This window comes from Micromesistius poutassou (genome assembly GCF_964030765.1).
Source record: "Micromesistius poutassou genome assembly, chromosome: 7".
NCBI lineage: Eukaryota > Metazoa > Chordata > Actinopteri > Gadiformes > Gadidae > Micromesistius > Micromesistius poutassou.
This window is the reverse complement of record NC_140277.1, coordinates 3,467,448-3,485,091: the sequence shown is the minus strand read 5'-3', so window position 1 is coordinate 3,485,091 and position 17,644 is coordinate 3,467,448. Positions and strand designations below refer to the sequence as shown.

The 17,644-nt window shown below is 43.6% G+C and overlaps 1 protein-coding gene across 2 annotated transcripts in view; it reads right to left on the bottom strand.

The window, feature by feature from the left end:
• Window positions 1–9,115, bottom strand: part of klhdc3 (kelch domain containing 3) — a 28,833-nt gene extending 19,718 nt beyond the window's left edge. For both annotated transcript variants that reach the window (XR_014636652.1, XM_084470257.1), the window contains exons 1-7: window positions 9,033–9,115; window positions 7,590–7,839; window positions 5,506–5,682; window positions 5,104–5,219; window positions 4,942–5,013; window positions 1,612–1,825; window positions 1,203–1,289 (exon numbers count right to left, since the gene is read on the bottom strand). Coding sequence is in view for 1 of the 2 variants with exons in the window: in XM_084470257.1 (XP_084326383.1) it covers window positions 1,203–1,289; window positions 1,612–1,825; window positions 4,942–5,013; window positions 5,104–5,219; window positions 5,506–5,682; window positions 7,590–7,743 (820 nt within the window). In the remaining variant the exon portion in view is untranslated. The remainder of the gene's footprint in view (window positions 1–1,202; window positions 1,290–1,611; window positions 1,826–4,941; window positions 5,014–5,103; window positions 5,220–5,505; window positions 5,683–7,589; window positions 7,840–9,032) is intronic.
• Between the last annotated feature and the right edge of the window lie 8,529 nt (window positions 9,116–17,644).

Here is a 17,644-nt window from a genome sequence, read left to right as displayed (position 1 = left end):
AAAAGTTGTACATTTTGATTTTAAAATATACCGGCTGACACCAGTAATCCCACGTCAAGGGATTTGCTCAACTCCATGCTGCCAAGAAAGAGGCCTTAGAGACAGAAAGACATCCACATCCCCTCTGGCAACACAGGACATCTGCACTCCTTACTCTGCATAACTTAAACAAACTAACAAAAAAACAACAACAGACACACAGGCAGCAGCAGACAGCCTATCTGATGAGAGTGACAGCGATGCAAAATGTAGGAGCAGGGATGAGGGGGGGTGGCACTCTCCCGAAGCAGGAGGGAGGAAACTGGGTCAAGCCGGTACCAGCACAAGCAGGCTTGGGGTGTATCTCTGCACAGAGTCATCCCAAACTCCGGCACAGAGGGGGGGAACAGGGAAGGTGGTCGACTGGTGCACAGATCTCAGTGTAATAGCCATAAGGGAAGATAAGATTAGTGGCAGAAGCAGCAGCAGCAGCAGCAGCGAGAGGTAGCTTCAGAACTAGAGTTCTGATACCAGTACTGGAAATTCCTCAGATACTGCCTAAAATGCAGTATTGGGTATCGGTGAGTACGTAAGTCTATGCGCCGATCCGACACATCACATGACTAGCTCATTTCCTACACAGGCGAAGAGCATCCCAAACACGAGTGGTGTTATGCTGTGTTCATTAGGGGTGTAACGATACACAAAAGTCACGATTCGGTACGTACCTCGGTTTTTAAGTCACGGTTCGGTATGTTTTTCGGTACAGCAGTTTTTATTATTTTATTTTTATTAAACAATTGTATTTTGATTTGATTTATTCAATTGTATCAAACAAATGCCTAACACAAATGAAAATACATAAAATACAATTGAGGATACGAATGAGTATCGTTACACCCCTAGCGTTCATTAATGGTCGGAGGTGGAAAGTCGGAATGGGAAGTGTGTCTCCAACCCACTTATGTTTCAGCTAGCAAGTCGGAAAAACATGGAAGCTCACGCTTAACTACAAGAATACAAATGTATTATTATAATTAGAGATTATAAATGTAAATTATCTAGTTCTGAGTTGACATTGGGGAAACCGACTATACATTGCTGTCATCGTAGTAGAACCCTTCAGTATCGAAAGGCGAAAATGGTATTGGAACATCTCTATTCAGAACCAGGGCGGTGGCGTGGAACCATCTGACATCTGGTCCGTAAACAGTAAGTCTCACCTGGGTTGAACTTCCAGAGGTCGCTGAAGTGCCGGTCCAGACGCGCGTTGTAGCCCCCAAATATGAACAGCTCTCCGTTGTAGGAAACTGAATGGAAACACAGGGAAGGAAAGACGTGAGCTCTTTGGCTTTGTACCGGATGGCTTTGGATGGGTGCACAGAAGAGAGAGGACTTGGAGGACATAATGAGGCTTGGGTTCAAGGTAGAGACTTGAGAATAAAATTGAGTGAGAAAGAAGAATGAGTCACTTCATCAAATGCTACATAGAAGACGCTGTGTGTGTGTGTGTGTGTGTATGTATGTATGTGTGTATGTGTGTATGTGTGTCCTTATGAGTGTACCCGTCTGTTTGAGTGTCCGTGTGTGTCTGTGTGTGAGAACGTCCTTGTGCGCGTCTCTCCCTCTTACATGCTGAATGACTCCTGCGTCCTTCAGGCAGCGGCTGGGCAGAGGCGCTGCTCAGCCAGCAGTTGGTCTCGGTGTCAAACACTTTGATCTTGTTGCAGTAGATCTCGTTGTTGGAGTGGAAGGGGCCAAAGCGGTCCGCTCTCCCCCCAAATACAAACATCTTTGTTCCGATGATGGTGGCCGAGTGGAAGTCTCTCCAGCGTGCTGGAGCACCCTGCAGGAGACAGAGCCACAACTATAGATACACAGTGCCCTCTGGTGGATCATGAGTGTAAATACAAGGGATTTGTCAAATGCCATTAGTGTTTACGATGGGCATGTTCCTTACAACCCATTTCCCGGATGTTTGTTGACTAGTCCAAGCAAAAGAAAAACAGCTGTTGTCTATTTTTGGAAGTTAAAATCAAAATAATCATCCTAAATAAATATTTGTCTGGGAAGAAGAAGGAACGTGGTTCGATTTTTTCCCTCTTCTGATTTATTTGATCAATCCACTCTGGATACCGAGGGCAAGCAAGCCTCCCTTTGCTCGAACTCGGTAAAAAGGTTAAGACGCAAGTAAATAAAATCTGTTGGCTTGCGGTTTCTCTTCTGTGAGACGGACTGAATTCATTGACATTTCTGTGATGCCCGTCCGGAGTGCCAAGATGTGTGCACAGCCTCGCAGTTCAACCCCCTACGTGGTCGTTCACACTGACGTGGTTATTGTCATGTATCTAGGCCTAATTATAATGCAGCTTTTGACTGAGCGCACCTGACCCTGACTGCTGACAGACAGACAGACAGACAGACAGACAGGGGGACGGGGGTTGATTGGCGGCTGGTCTGATGAAATGCCTGGTGATGGTCTTTTGATTGACAAGTTGCCCGTAGCGTAACGAGTCCGCTGTTTAGAATTATGAGATTAAATGAAATTATTAGACTGATGATTCTGTTTTGGAAAACTACATGCACTTCATTCTTAAAAGCGTATTTCTAGCAATAGTGCACTTATCTCCTATAAAGAGAAGAGAAAAAAAAAACGTTTAACTGACAAGTATTCACCTACTGGTAGGGCTGCTCGATTTTGGAAAAAATGAAAATCCCGATTTTTTTGGTCAAGATTGAAATCACGATTCTTCAAACGATTCTTTTTGAGTTTGAAAATAAAATGCATTTATTCGGCATTTCTGCAAAAAAAAACTCACTCTAACAGAGTTTACCAAATTCTTAAACTACACAAAATGTTCAAATAAAAAAATAGAAAATGTTCAAATTGGAAATAATGTACAAATAAATATGTATCCAGCTGTTCTGTAATTTCTATAAAACTTTCAATGAATGAAATAAATATACTAGAAAATCAAATAAGACAGAACAACTTAAATAAACTTAAATTAACTTTCTCGTGTTTAGTGCACTGACACATTTTTAAACTAACGTTTTTTGTAAACGACACTCAACAAATTGCATTTTGTAAATTGATCCAGTAATGGATTAAGGCTGGAAGGACTGGCCTGGCCTGGCCCATCATACTCAGAACTCACTGAAATGAACTTGTCTTGAACTTCAGAATCATCACAGAATCATCACATATTAATTTTTCAAAAGAATCGTCCCAACTCGATTTTATTAATTTGGAGATCGTTTGACCCAAGAATCGAAATCGTGATCAAAATTTGATTAATTGCACAGCCCTACCTACTGGCAAGCGCAACAACAACTAGTCAACAAGTCGACTGAACATCATCATGAACAACATCATGAACATCTCTAGTTTACGATTACGTGGTTAAAATAAGAATGCAATGCAAGATAAACCTTCCTGGATACATACTGCTCTAGGGCTCCTCCTCAAACAACACATTTAGCCCACTCTCTGAATAGCAGCCTAGTAAAAAGTGGTTGAGACACTTGAGAGCCAATGGCATTTTTTGAATGCAACTGGTATTTAGCCATGGAACAGCCCTTTCACGTGCCTTTAAATCCGGCCAGAACGTGCTGCCAAATCCTCTTCGGAGTAAGGGCTCTTTAACTTCAGAAGTACTGCGATAGGAAATGTACCTTTGTAATGGAGTCAGGCAGTCATGCCGACTGTGCCAACTTTATAACATGCATCTAGATTAGATTGCGTCACTTAAAGAAAACCACAAAGCACAAGTATTGTATATCTATATTATATCTATATTATTATATCTATATTATTTTAATTTTTCTGTATGTGCTATATGATATTGCGACTATGTGCTCCAAATCATTGCTGCAACGTGATCGTTTTTTTAAATGTTGTTAAAAATATGTTGTTTTGCATAGGAAATCTGAAACCACCACCACATATAAACAACCTAATAATACGACTTGTGTTCATGGGCCAGACCCAGAGCCCAATCTTTCTACAGCCAGAATACAGTAATCTGCTTGACGAAAAACATTTTATCCGATCTAAAACTAAAGCCGGGCGGGAACAAGAATGGTTGAGGGAACCATACATCTATGTATTTCTTTCACTAATCATCATGTGATCGTCATCCCATTACCTAAAAGGGGAGGGTGCATAATCCCCGGCTGGGCTTTGGGTTCTTGGCCGTCTCCCAGATCGCTGCATTACTGCGAAGTGCCTCCGGCCTCGTGGTGCGACCACTAACCACGTCTGTAGCATTGAGTCCACTGGCCGCGGCCGAAGGTCTCCCAAGCCTGCTGCTGATTGATGGGAACCTGACACGCAACGATTCCCTCCTAGCAATGACTGTTGTGTTGTGTGAACAGACTGTTAGAAACGCAAGTGTCCCCGGGCTGAGCTTAGCGCAAAGTGGCTTCACTTCACTACCACAAGTGACTTTAACATCATTAGAGCCGCGGCCTTCTGTAGGCATCCCAGAGCAGGACGCGTAACCACTGGTCCTGAAGGACATGTATCTCTACTCCTGGAGGACTTGTATCTGAATTCACTGCATTGTATTAAATAAAAACTTTAACTAGAGATGTTCCGATACCATTTTTTCTTTCCCAATACAGATTCCTGAACTTGGGTTTCAGCCGATACCGAGTATACAGGTATATATTAAGTAAGTTTTTCCGACTTGGGAGCTTGAGGTCGCACGTAGGTCGGAGATGACGTGTTTTCCATTCTGACTTTACACCTCCGACCATTAACGAACGCAGCATAACAGCATATTGTTTGTGATGTTCTTTGCCTGTGTAGTAAATTACGTGATGGTGGCGGATCGGCACATAAACTTGTGTACTCTCGATACCTGATACTGCATTTTAGGCAGTATCAGAGGAATTTCGGACACTGGTATCGGTACCACTCTATCTTTAACCCCAACTACACCCGTGTTGGTGACTCACTCTGGCATTGATTAAGGTCCAGACCATGGAGGTGGTGTCCAGCTTGTGGATGTCATTGGAGAAGCAGTCCGCCTAGGGGAAACGAGAAGAGTGGGGCTATTAAACTAAATATTTCAAGGCCGTGGGGGGGTGGTGTAGAGAGGGATAAGGCAGTAAACTGACCAGCTGCTCGTATCCTCCAAATATATACATAGCCTTCCCCAGGATGCAGGCAGAGTGGCCGTCTCTCGCCCCGGGAACGGTCCCCGAGATCTTGGGTGTGAACCATCTGTGGGTGTCTGGGGACCACAAATTACGTGCGTTACGTGAGAGGAGAGGCATCTCGCCGTTTAACCAGATGTGTCCTTAAAGTCGTAAAACAGAGCAGCAATTTATTTGTGTCAGGCGGAAAGCGATACCACATTTCAACAACCTGTGGCGGAAGCGACTAGGGTAGAAAACACCTGCGTCCTCCTGCATCCCATTTCAAACGACGACCACGACATAAACCAGGTGTCTGGCAGTTGGAGCAGACGCCGCCGCACACACACCAAAGGGGGACAAGGTGCAGGTATGGGTACTTACTGACGTCAAATGCATAGAGCACATTGCAGGCGCCCTCCGTGTCATTCCGCCCCCCCCAGATGTAGATGATGTCTTCCAGCAGCACAGCTGTGTGACCGTAGCGCATGTAGGGCCCTTCTCGTGTGTGCTCTCTCCCTGCAGTCCTCACTGGGGGCAGCTTCATCCAGCGCAGAGATACTGTGTGTGCACACAGAGTGGAGGACAAGAGACTAACATCAATACAGCTTTCTAAAACACATGAGCTACATTGGCCACCACAGCAGCCCTTGTAGACAGTCCAGCAGGACTTCAATTTAATTAATTTATTTTTTTTTAATGGGGGGGATACCCCCCTTAAGAGCTCCACATAGGGGGATTTTTAAAGTTTGGAGGGATACTACTTGCAAGCTTAATTACATTTGGCCCCCAACACTAACTTCTTCATTCTCTTCATTAAATTCCTTATTCAAATGTCCTCATGTGCTATTATTGACTATAAACTGTGTACTGTACTCTTGTCATCTGGTTTATCTTTGCTCAGTTGAAAAATGAAGAAAAGAAGAAATCAAACACTTTGTTTTCAATGAATTCATTAACTGTCCTTTTACATCTACAATGGAAACCGTAGTTGCTGACTTATTTTCTTAACTATATACAGTCTTATTAGATTCTCCCTCTCCTTTCTTAGTCACATCAGTATCCTGATGTACCATGAATGTGTACCAATTGTGCAATACCCTCAATCCCGCTCTGAAATTACCGTACCGAAATCGGAAGATGGTTCGTCAAGTGAAGTCAATAGATTCAAATTCTTATAAATTGATCAAACAACAAAGTGAAATTTGTGCGGGATTGTCCCGCATTATGCTGGCCTAAATTGCGGGATTTAAAAAAATATGCGCAATACTGGCAAACCCACGCTGAAATTTAAGCCCGAGTCATTTTCTTACGTTACAGTCAATGAACAAGGTTGCTTTCATTAGTTAAAAAGTATTTTGTGCATCATGTCTTGGGCTTTATACTGGGGGGGGGGGATACCCCAAACGCTAAAGTCTAAAAGTCTCTTTTGTTCTGGAAAGAATAACATTGGGGAACAACATTGGGGTGGGGCAGTGGACACAGGTAGTAAGTAGACGCTATGTCTTGCATAAGGCCTCACAAAGCAAGCACAAACTTGTTTTAAGGGGAACAGGTTCATCCAGTTAAATAAACTGAAGCATTTAGATAAGACATACTAGTATTGTTAGCACCTTCTTTACTTTCCAGTTGTGTTTTACAGGTAAATCAAACTCACGGCGCAGATGTCTTGCCTGAAGTGCATGCCGGCCTGTATTAGACCAGTGTTGCACCAAACTAATGAATTAACATATTTTGTCTTACATTTTCAATTTTTTTTTTTTTTTACTATGAGCTTACAAAATATAAAGGCTTGGAGAACGGATCCATCATAACATAGGTGCATTACAATAGGTAAACAACATTTCCATTTCAATATATTAAAAATGATGGTAGCAGGGAGGTTAGAGTTGGTTGGAGAAGGTTGAAAAACAAAGTTCATGAAATGAATCACGTCTTGGCAAAGAAAGTGAGCAGTCAGGCTATGTACCATGTTAGTAGGGTCCTCAACACCTGCTAAATAGTGTTACAATTCTATGCAAGGCTGATGACGTGTGTGGAGAGTTGTAGGGTTGGGGATTAGTAAGTACCCGCCATTTCAGAGTCAAGTCAGGAGACTACAAGACTTGTTTTTATATCTACATAGAAAACAAAGTAATGAAAAAAATATGACCACAGGGGATCAATAAATATCCTAACGCACCTACTCCATATATAGTTTAAACAGTTATGAAGTGTTAATGTACAACAGACAGATCTATATTTATATCTATCTGTAGATAGATAGATAGATAGATAGATAGATAGATAGATAGATAGATAGATAGATAGATAGATAGATAGATAGATAGATAGATAGATAGATAGATAGATAGATAGATAGATAGATAGATAGATAGATAGATAGATAGATAGGGCTACACAGTTCAATACTGAAACGAGATTCAAGCTAATAAAGTACGATTTACAAGAAGCTCGGAGCCACTCACCGGAGTTGAACACGTGCACGTCTATCTGCCTCAGCGTCTCGTAGTCCTCCCCGGAGCAGTAGCCCCCGAAGGAGTACACCTTGTGCCCAACCGCCACAGCGGCATGGTTGACTCTCCGCGGCCCTCCTTCCAGGTGCACCGTCCAGCGCAACATCCCCAGGAGCAAGCACCTCCGTGCCCCAGACACTCTCTTAGACCATCACCGTCTGGCCTGCCCGGGCTCCATGGAGACACAGACGCAGTCAAGACCCTGGGTGCACAAATCACAGTGGAGGAGGCTATGAGTGAAAGGGCTGGCTCTGTGTGTATAGGAGAATTGTGGAACTGATGCCAGAGAAAGGGAGATTAGGTGGGATGCCAAAGGGCAGCGTTTTTGTTCTCTGGGGGGTATGATTGACTGAGCTCTGCTGCTGCTGACAGCCCCTTGTATTATCTGTGCAGGGAGAGTATTTTAGGAGGTGATTAGAACCACACCTATCACTCCGCTCTGTCTTCTGTCTTTGCTGCAGCTTATCCCCTCCCCTCTTGCGTTACAAACGTCCTATAATTAGAAAGTCAAAAAACATGAACCCTCCCCATGAATACTACATGGAAACGTTTCTGCTATCTTCACGTCAAACTGATTTACCAATTACTGTGCGACTCGAGAAGGAAACTTTTGTACTGGTCTGTACAAAAAGAGCACAGACGGTCTAGTGTTGATGCTCTGTTGAGTACCAGATCACACCGAGCCAACGTCACCCTGACCTCTAGCCTTCAGTTTGCCATTCAATATAGACCCTCAGGAGGACCACTAGCAGTCTGGTCTATTTCCAGACAGCAGCAAATCATCCCTGAGGACGGAGTCATGCACAGCAGAACTAATTGTCTGGTGTACCACGGAGCTCCTGGGTGGATGCAACTAGTAAATAAGCACCGACATGTGTGCTGGTGTTTGGACACCGCTGGTGTCAGGTGGATGAAGCCAGACAGCTTAATGACAGGGTAACGTGGAGTAGGAGACCCGTGTGCCACGCTCCTCCTCGGCCAACTTCACACTACTATTATGGTGTCTTAATAAGTGACAGGGTAAGGTGGAGGAGAGGAGACCCATGAAGGAGAGGAGACCCGTGTACCACGCTCCACCGTCACACTACTATGATGTTCATAAACCGACCAACAAACAACCTACCGACATGATGCATCATGACCCCTATAAACTATGAACACCAACATATTACAACACTGGAAAAAACAAAACGTCTCGGACACCAACTTTCCTCAATGGGAAGGCGTCGCTAGCACAGGCTAACGTTAATAGCTAGTCTCCACTAGCTTTAGCTATACGTCCAGTGAACACAAGCGGACTGGCACGTTAACTCACACCCCTCGAACGTGCCCCAGCGGTACACACAATGATCCCCGGGTGAGTGACAAAGCACCGTGATAATAAAAGTACATTACCATAAGATACAGTCGGCGTCGCGGTGGTTTGAAGCCAGTGTTAGCTAAAGCAGGAGCGATGCCGCGCCAGTCTTCGCCTGGCCCTGGTGACGTAGCGGCGGGAACGCCCATCGTTGATTGGCTGCGCGCCCACAACGAGCGCCCTCGCTGATTGGCTGCGCGCCCACAACGAGCGCCCTCGCTGATTGGCTGTGGGCCCGCGTTGCAAAATATCATCTTTAAAGTTTAGAATATATTATTTTAACTATAACTTTTCGGTAAAAAAAAAAAGTTTCATAGGTTATTTGTGATCAATTCGTTCAATATTGTTAGTAATAATAATAATAATAATTAATATTTGTTTTTTTGTGAGATTTTTCTGTAGCAAAATGTGAGCTACTGATTTGTTTCAAAATGTATTAAAAATGCAAAAAATGCTAATTATACAAAGTTTAGACCTGCTGGAAGGGGTTTCCCCCACTTGTTTACTGTGTGCAGTCAGCCACGTGGGCCAGAGAGTTTCACCTAAGACAGCGCCACTCAAACACTCGCCCGTCGGTGCAGTACGCCATGAGCAGCAGTAGAGAGCAGTGTGCTATACATTTTAGGATTTCAATCACATCATCACAATGAGCACTTTTTGTTGCCCATTGCCCAACCACTGCCGCGTCTGTCTCATCCTGCCTTCTAATTACGAGCACTTTTTGCTATGCACTCACAGATGAGTAATTATACTTAAGCATATTCAAGATATAAAGCCTCACAAAGCATCATTCACACAGGGCCCAGAAAGTGGTTACTGATCAATCACAAATGATTCGATGGCAAACCTTAATGTACTGACAAATTAATAATCTTTATTTTCCTTGCTGTCGCATCGTTTCCTTTGTGCTTGTCTTTCGTTACGCCATTACATTCTCTCACCATGCAGAAAGGCCTCTACAGGATCATTGAGGTTTTTCGATTTCTTTTTGGCCGTTTTATTCGACTTCTAATTTAATACACCGACACACTTACACGTTTTCCCACACTGCAATAAAAAAACATTTTATTGATTCATGATGTAGTTTACAGCGCTTGTAAATACACCTTCTATTGCCTCCCTTCGGGGGACAGGGGGGACTCAGAGCGCACCAGAGGAGTGACAGATCCAAGCTGCTCGGAGAATCTTTCCCACCCCCAGGATTTAGAAAATATTTGAATAATGCTGAGATCAATAACAGGCGTACAAGTATACTTTTTTACGTAGACTTTTTTTTGTAGTAGACTTTTTAATTTTGGATGTTCTATAATGTGCAATATTGCTCACTTGTTATTGAGTTATTTGATTAGCTTTTACTGTTTGGCCATTTGTTGTTAGTCAATTGTACTGTTGACTATTCTGCTGTCTTAGTCCACTGTTTACATCCTACCATTGTTATATAACCCATCATGCATTTTGACGGCTTGCATAAGGTTCAAATTACAAAAGGGGGGTGTGGGGGCTGAGAATGATCATCTAGCTCTGAAATGTGAGTGTCTGAGTGTAGGAGCAGAGAGCACAGTAAATGGATTAGGTCCTGCGGTCCTCCACGGACACTTTACAGCTGCCCAGGATATGCCTGTAAGGCTCCCCAGGTCTGGTCAACTAAGAGGCTGCCTCTGATTGATTCATTGTGTGTGTGTGTGTGTGTGTGTGTGTCTGTCTGTCTGTCTGTCTGTCTGTCTGTCTGTCTGTCTGTCTGTCTGTCTGTCTGTCTGTCTGTCTGTCTGTCTGTGTGTGTGTGTGTGTGTGTGTGTGTGTGTGTGTGTGTGTGTGTGTGTGTGTGTGTGTCTGTAGGCATTCCGCTCACATGCCAGCTGCAGGTCATGCACAATGGGGAGATTGTGTTTGCGGCTGCCCAAAACGACAGCTGTGCCGCTGTGGCTGCCCATTGGCCGACGCTGGTACAGCATATAGATCACAGCCACCACAGAAGTGCTCATTTTGGAAAATGAAGATGGACAGTCGGAATACTAGACTGCAGTAAAGTCAGGCAGCATAGGTTTGAAGATCAAGAAAAAAAATACTAAAGTCATTGGCACTGCAAAAATGTTGCGTGAAGGAACGAGCAATGAAGCTTCTATGTTTTGTTAGTTTAGGAGTGGTTGGTTTAGGAGTAGTGTTACATAATGTTTATAATGCACCTCACTCTTTTTAGAACAGTTGATGAATACTTAATACCTGGGGTTTTCATGGAGAAAATGAAAACTAAATTCTACAAACATACAAAAGGCCTATACTTAATAACGACACTACACAAGGTGGCCTTTATCTATTTACAATGCGCTCTGCAACATGATTTAATGGTCATTCACTTTCTTGTTTACCAAACAATCATGATTAGGATAAAGAGTACAGTATATGGAGTGATAAGGTCTCTCTGTGATGTCTCCTATATAAATAGAAATGTTCTGAAATAAGAAGAAGCTTTCAAGCTTTCTAGAAATCATCGAGAGATCTACACCATTCCAAAACGTACTTTCAACTAAAGTCATCAATATTATCAACACAATAAAAGTCTCCCTGTCTGCAGTGAAGAGAAAGCTAATACCAGCTCAAGGGAAAGTCTGATTATCTCTTAGGCTTGGAAAACAACAGCGTCATCCTACCCCACCTGTTAGCCCACGCACACATCGCACCGCTCCAGCTCCGAGGCCTGCTGAGCGACGTTTGGACACATTAGCAGAGCAGGGTGTATTCTCAAACTTTATGGCCGGGCGACATGTGGCGTCTGTCTGTTGTTACGCGTGACAGCGGGAACAGGAGTCACCCAACTGCGGCATTACTTGGGCAAGTTGAAAAACAACTGCAAGCACCAACTGTTGTTCTGTATTTCAGGGGGTAGGGCCCAGTGATGGAAGAGCTTTGCAATGCTTTGCGGCAAAGCAAAAATACAGGCCCTGCTTTGGAATGGCACATTTGGTTAACCTTCCCTTCCCCATTGCATATAAAACCTCTAAGTGTTGTTATAATGGACGGTAAAATGAACCCAGAGGCGAAATAAACCAATAAATATATAGGGAGCATTTTTGCTTCATGTATTATTTTCTCTTTTGAGCGGAGTTTCTGTGCCCATGTTGATGATTTCATCATTACATTTAAAAAAATGATTTTAGTCTAAAACGATATCGCTGCTATTCTCCAAGTCTGTATACTCGCCCTGACATGCTTGATTACTTAATGGTACCAACCTTTATATTACTAGATGGTTTCTGTGTTTAATCTTGGCTTTAAGTGCCTATTTCCATTATGCAGTCCGACAGTGGGTTACAGAAGTAGTAGCACTTCAACAAACCGGCCCCCAGTTACAATGTACCTGTGTCTGTTAATCCAACCCGTAACATAACTCTAGCTTTTGTGTGTTCTCACTGTCAATATGCCAATTCCTACAAAAAAGTTAGAAAAACGTTTAAACTAACTAAAGGTCAGTACAGACGGGAGATATTCCCTGGATGATCAAAACCTTAATTCAACTTCCGCTGAATTAGGTCAACAGTATTAAACCGTCCAGGATCATGATGTCATAGAACATGATCTAACTCTGTGGCAAGTTGACTGAATCATACATTTTTTCCTTTAATTTGCTGCCATTAAATGAACAGAGCCTCTCTCTTTGGGTTTCTCGAGGAAGAGGATTTGGCCTTGGGTTAATTTACACACATACACACACACACACACGCACACACACACACACACACACACACACACACACACACACACACACACACACACACAGCGATTTCTGTTTGGATTTGCACCAGCAACAGCCCTACCACTGATGGTCTTCCACCCCCAGATGGGACACTGAATGTTTAAGGGACATTGTAATTGAATGACTACTGTCAGAATGTAATTCAGCATATGACACAACACAAAACACACAAAATCAGTGAGCACTCTTTTCATAATGCAAAGGTTGGTTTGAGGTTTAGTTTGACTGAGATTACGTAACAAACTCCAACCTGTTCCATCTATCACTGTGTCAGTCTACAGTGAATGCAGTCAGGCCTGTATAACTACTGACATCGCCAGCCTCTCTCTAGTTTCTCTACACAAGCCCATATTTCCCATTATATATTACTCAGAATGATAGTGCCTGTCCCTTATAGCTCGAGTCCAGACATGAATGTTCTGCTACCATGTTGATGCCGTCATTCCAAACAGACTTCACTCTGGAATAACGAAGCACACTTCACTTGTTGTGCAATCTGTTACACTGCAGTGTGGGCCAGGCTCATTGAGATTGCATGGGCCTCTCTGGATTGACTGCAACAGAGGAGACAACTGGCGTCACGTCATCATCCAAACCACTTTAATTATGCAGCTCACTTTCTATTTTCTGCCCCGAGGGCGCCCCACCTCGTCCTGTTCTCTTCAAACATCTGAGACAGTTGCTGAACAGACTGGAGGGACTTGAAATCTCCACCTGTCCCGTGTAGACTCAACTGTTATCCCCCATGCCGTCTGAGACGTAGGCCTCCCCCTCCTCCTCTTCGTCCCCCTCCTCCACCTCATCCATCTCCTCTTCCCCCTCCTTGCCCTCATCCTCTTCCTCCTGCCTCTCCTTCTTCTCCTCCTCCTCTTTGTCCTCCTCCTCCTCCCCCTCCTCACCCCCCTCCTCCTCCTCCCCCTCCTCCTTCTCCACCACCTCCTTCTCCACCACCTCCTCCCCGTCCCCTCCTTCTCCCTCTCCTCTTTCTCCTCCTCCTCGTCTTCCTCAACCTCCTCCTCCCCCCCTCCTCTTTGTCCTCCTCCTTCTCCTTCTCCTCCTTCTCCTTTCTCCCCCTCCTCCTCCCTCCTCCCTCCTCTCCCTCCTCCTCCCTCCTCCTCCTTCTCCCCCCCCTCTCCCTCCTCCTTCTCCTCCTTGTCCTTCTCCTCCTCCCTCCTCCTCCTTCTCCCCCCCCCTCCCTCCTCCTCCTTCTCCTCCTTGTCCTTCTCCTCCTCCACCTCCTCTTCCCTCCATCAAAGGCGCAATCATGTTACGTCATCCAAATGGTGTTCATGGTGAACGCAATTCTTCCTTTAAAGAGTCCTCTGTCCTGGCATGCTGCTGACGACACATCAGAGCCCCGCTGATGATTTATGGTTCAATACCTTTTAATAATGATGATTTAATTACCCTTGAATTACTCCTACATGAGTAGGCTTTGTGGACACAACTGTAATGGAGTAATTTTTGGGTGTTTTCTCTGGTGATGAGATGTGCTCAATTAATTTGGATAATAAAAAATAAAATGTTTGGATTTCTTACATAATTCAATCTACTTTTATAATAATACAACACATATTTTGGAAATCTATATTACTATTTTTTTTCACAACATCATACAGAATCATGTCTTGTTCAAAATGGATCTCACACGTAAAGTATCGACTAAGAGAAATTACATTATTATTCCTGATAGTATAACTTGAAAATAAATGTCTCATCATATTCCATATCCCAGTGATCTGGAAGTATTTTCTCCTGTTTGGTGTTAGTACTGAGATCATACCTACCCATGCATCAAACCTGGATATGAGTAGAGAACACATGACTCAGGGACGATTAGGGTCGCCAACTCTTAATGTGAAACAACATGCAACTGCCTTTCATGTAAAGGCAAAGAACATTTGATTTGGTCTTTTCTCACTTTGTTTGATGTGGGACATGAGTATGACAAAAGAAAAAATGTTTTTTTATTTTATTTTACACAATGGAGAACCAAATACATTTATAATATCAATCTTCCAGAATATTCTTCCTTACATTCTTAAGAAAGTTGTTAAAAAATGAACGATTCATAATTGTACTCTATAAAAAAAATAATTGAGCCTCAAAAAGTTTAAGACGTTCATTCCCTTTTGCCTGCTTTTCCTCTTCAAAATAAAACCAGTGACTACCTTACTATGACCCGATTCACTTAGCAGCCCTGAGCGGACGGAGAGAGGGATGAAGAGCTTAACGCAGAGCAACATCGCCGCTGCGCTGACCGTACAACACGACCACTTCCTCCACGAGAGGAATAAATCACGGGCCCTCAAAGCAGCGCAGCAGTAAAAATACAAATAAAAGGCCGGTGGGACCGAGCTTGGACACAGGAATGGGTCCAGGGGTCAAATGTTAAACCGCCCTCTCAGGGTGATTGATACTTTAAGAGAGGACAGAAATAAGGCATTCCTGTTTTTTTTCAACCTTTGATATGTGGAAATTGTTTCCTGCTGCTGGAACGCATTTACCACGTGAAGTGGTGATGTCACATGACGGAGTGACCTCATCCACGCATAGGGCCTGATTGCCACCTGAGGCAGACTTGTGATTGCTTTCGCTGCGGCCCTCGTCGTACACAGAGGACCTTTATAGTACAGTACGCTGACGATGGGCTTTCCATGGTTGAAGTCAAAGCAGTTTCAAAGCAGAGGAAATGGTGGTGAATGAACTCAATGCGGTACAATTTTGGCTTTATTACTCTTGTCCGTGTATTGTTACGTTTATTAAACTTCAGAGTGTTCAGGTATGGTGTTAAGTTATACGGTTTGGGTTGAAGGTTATTGTAAATAAGAATAAACTTTGTAATATTGCTTTTCTATCTCAATCTAACAGCAGCAATTGGACTTGTGAGAACACTCTGCAGATTATATTAAAAAGAAAACTGCTTTTAGGATCAATCCCTACCCTATACAGCAATGCATCATTTGTCTCTTTGTCTTATAACTAACTTTGTCAATTGTTGCTGCTTGCCTCATCTTGTCCTGTTTCTCTTTTGTTTTTGCATCTCGCACATTGACTGTCTGACACATTGTTTTATAGTCGATGAAGTCATCCTAAAATTGGCTGGGGCTTTTTGTGGGTGAGGCGATAAGACACTGGATCTGTGAACGGTGCAGGGCTCCGACCATGCCACCATGTGAGTGTGTGAACACGTCAGCGGAGAAGCATGCACTTTTATAAGCTATATTAACCTGAGGTGGGCCTCACCTCAGGGCTCCAGGGTTCACTCAATACCAAGTCATTGATAAAAGGGTTTGACAAATATGACACATAAGATCTTCAAGATGCCAAGAAGCGTTGGGTAATTCATAAGCACTGTTAAGGAGCGCGATGAATACTTTGTTAACGCCAACAAATTTCAAATGCATCCTGTAGGAGAATCTACAAACATTATGGATGGTTAATGGATATACATTTTTTATCTCAAGCTAAAAATAATTTATTTGGTGTATTATTTCAGTGAGAGCATCACGACTCAGTTATTAAGTTAATTGGGGAGTTCTGAATCATTGTTGTAACTTATATGGAGACTGATGTCAGACAAATGTCAGCCATTTCTCTTTTTACAAGTGTTATTGATGTTTTACTGATTCTTAGAGCATCACAAAACAACCCTCTCCATACCACTTAAGCTATGTTGTCACGTTTTCTGTTTACAGGTTTTACACAAAAATAACATTTTAAGATGCCTGTATCTGTTTCATCTCCACAAGACCAGAACCATGTAAATAGAGGCATTTTTCAAAACAGTAAAAGTAACCTAATACAAAGCGAAACATTCTTTCAGTATGACAGTCTTTGCATCTGTCATCTTACAGAGCTCTAAATGTTTTCTTATCTGTCGAAACCTGCGGTGAAACTTGACCACCGAGACATTTCCCTTGACAGGTACAAGGTGTAGTGTGCATATACACAAAACCCCCGCCCACTCTACCCCACTCTCCCCTATCTTCTCCCCCTCAGCTATCACTTTCTTTTCACACGGGCAAGATGACTTCATACCCCCCACAAACACACACACACACACACACACACACACACACACATGCATGCACGCACGCACGCAGGCACTGACACACAGGGACACACACACACACACACACACACACACACACACAGACACACACACACACACACACTCACACACATACTCACACACGCACACACACACACACACACACACACACACACACACACACACACACACAAACAAGAATCTCTGCACCGTACTAACTGCTGTGACGTTAAACCCAACACCCTGCCACAGCCATCCAGCAAGGCAACGCGCACCAGACAGTCCTTGTTCTCAAAGAAAGCACCCGGTTTCAGTTATCATGTTGGGAGGCGGTGATTTCATCATTCACCAGGCCAGAGCACCGGCTATCTGTGCCAGCCATCTTCAAAGATTCACAGAATAAAAGAAGGATGACATACATACAGGTTTAGGGGTTGAGCTCAAGGTCGTAAATGACATCATCATCCTTAAGGGATGCAGGCAGCTGGGTGAAATGTGAGGGCATGATGCAGGGCCTTGGTGGATAGTGGTACTGGCTCGCACTCTTTCTCTCTCTCTCTCTCTCTCTCTCTCTCTCTCTCGCATGCGCTCTCGCTCTCTCTCTCTCTCTCTCTCTCTCTCTCTCTCTCTCTCTCTCTCTCTCTCTCTCTCTCTCTCTCTCAGGGGTCAAACAACATCAGGAAGGTGTTACGGTAGCTTAATCCGCCTAGCATGGCAGCGGGGCAACACACCTGGTTCGAATCGGTACGCACGGCAAACAAGCCGCCCTTTTCTAAATGTTTAAGTAGTGAGTGACAAAAAACAAAAAGCTAAAATACACGGGCCCTCGTGGCCCGCGGGGATTA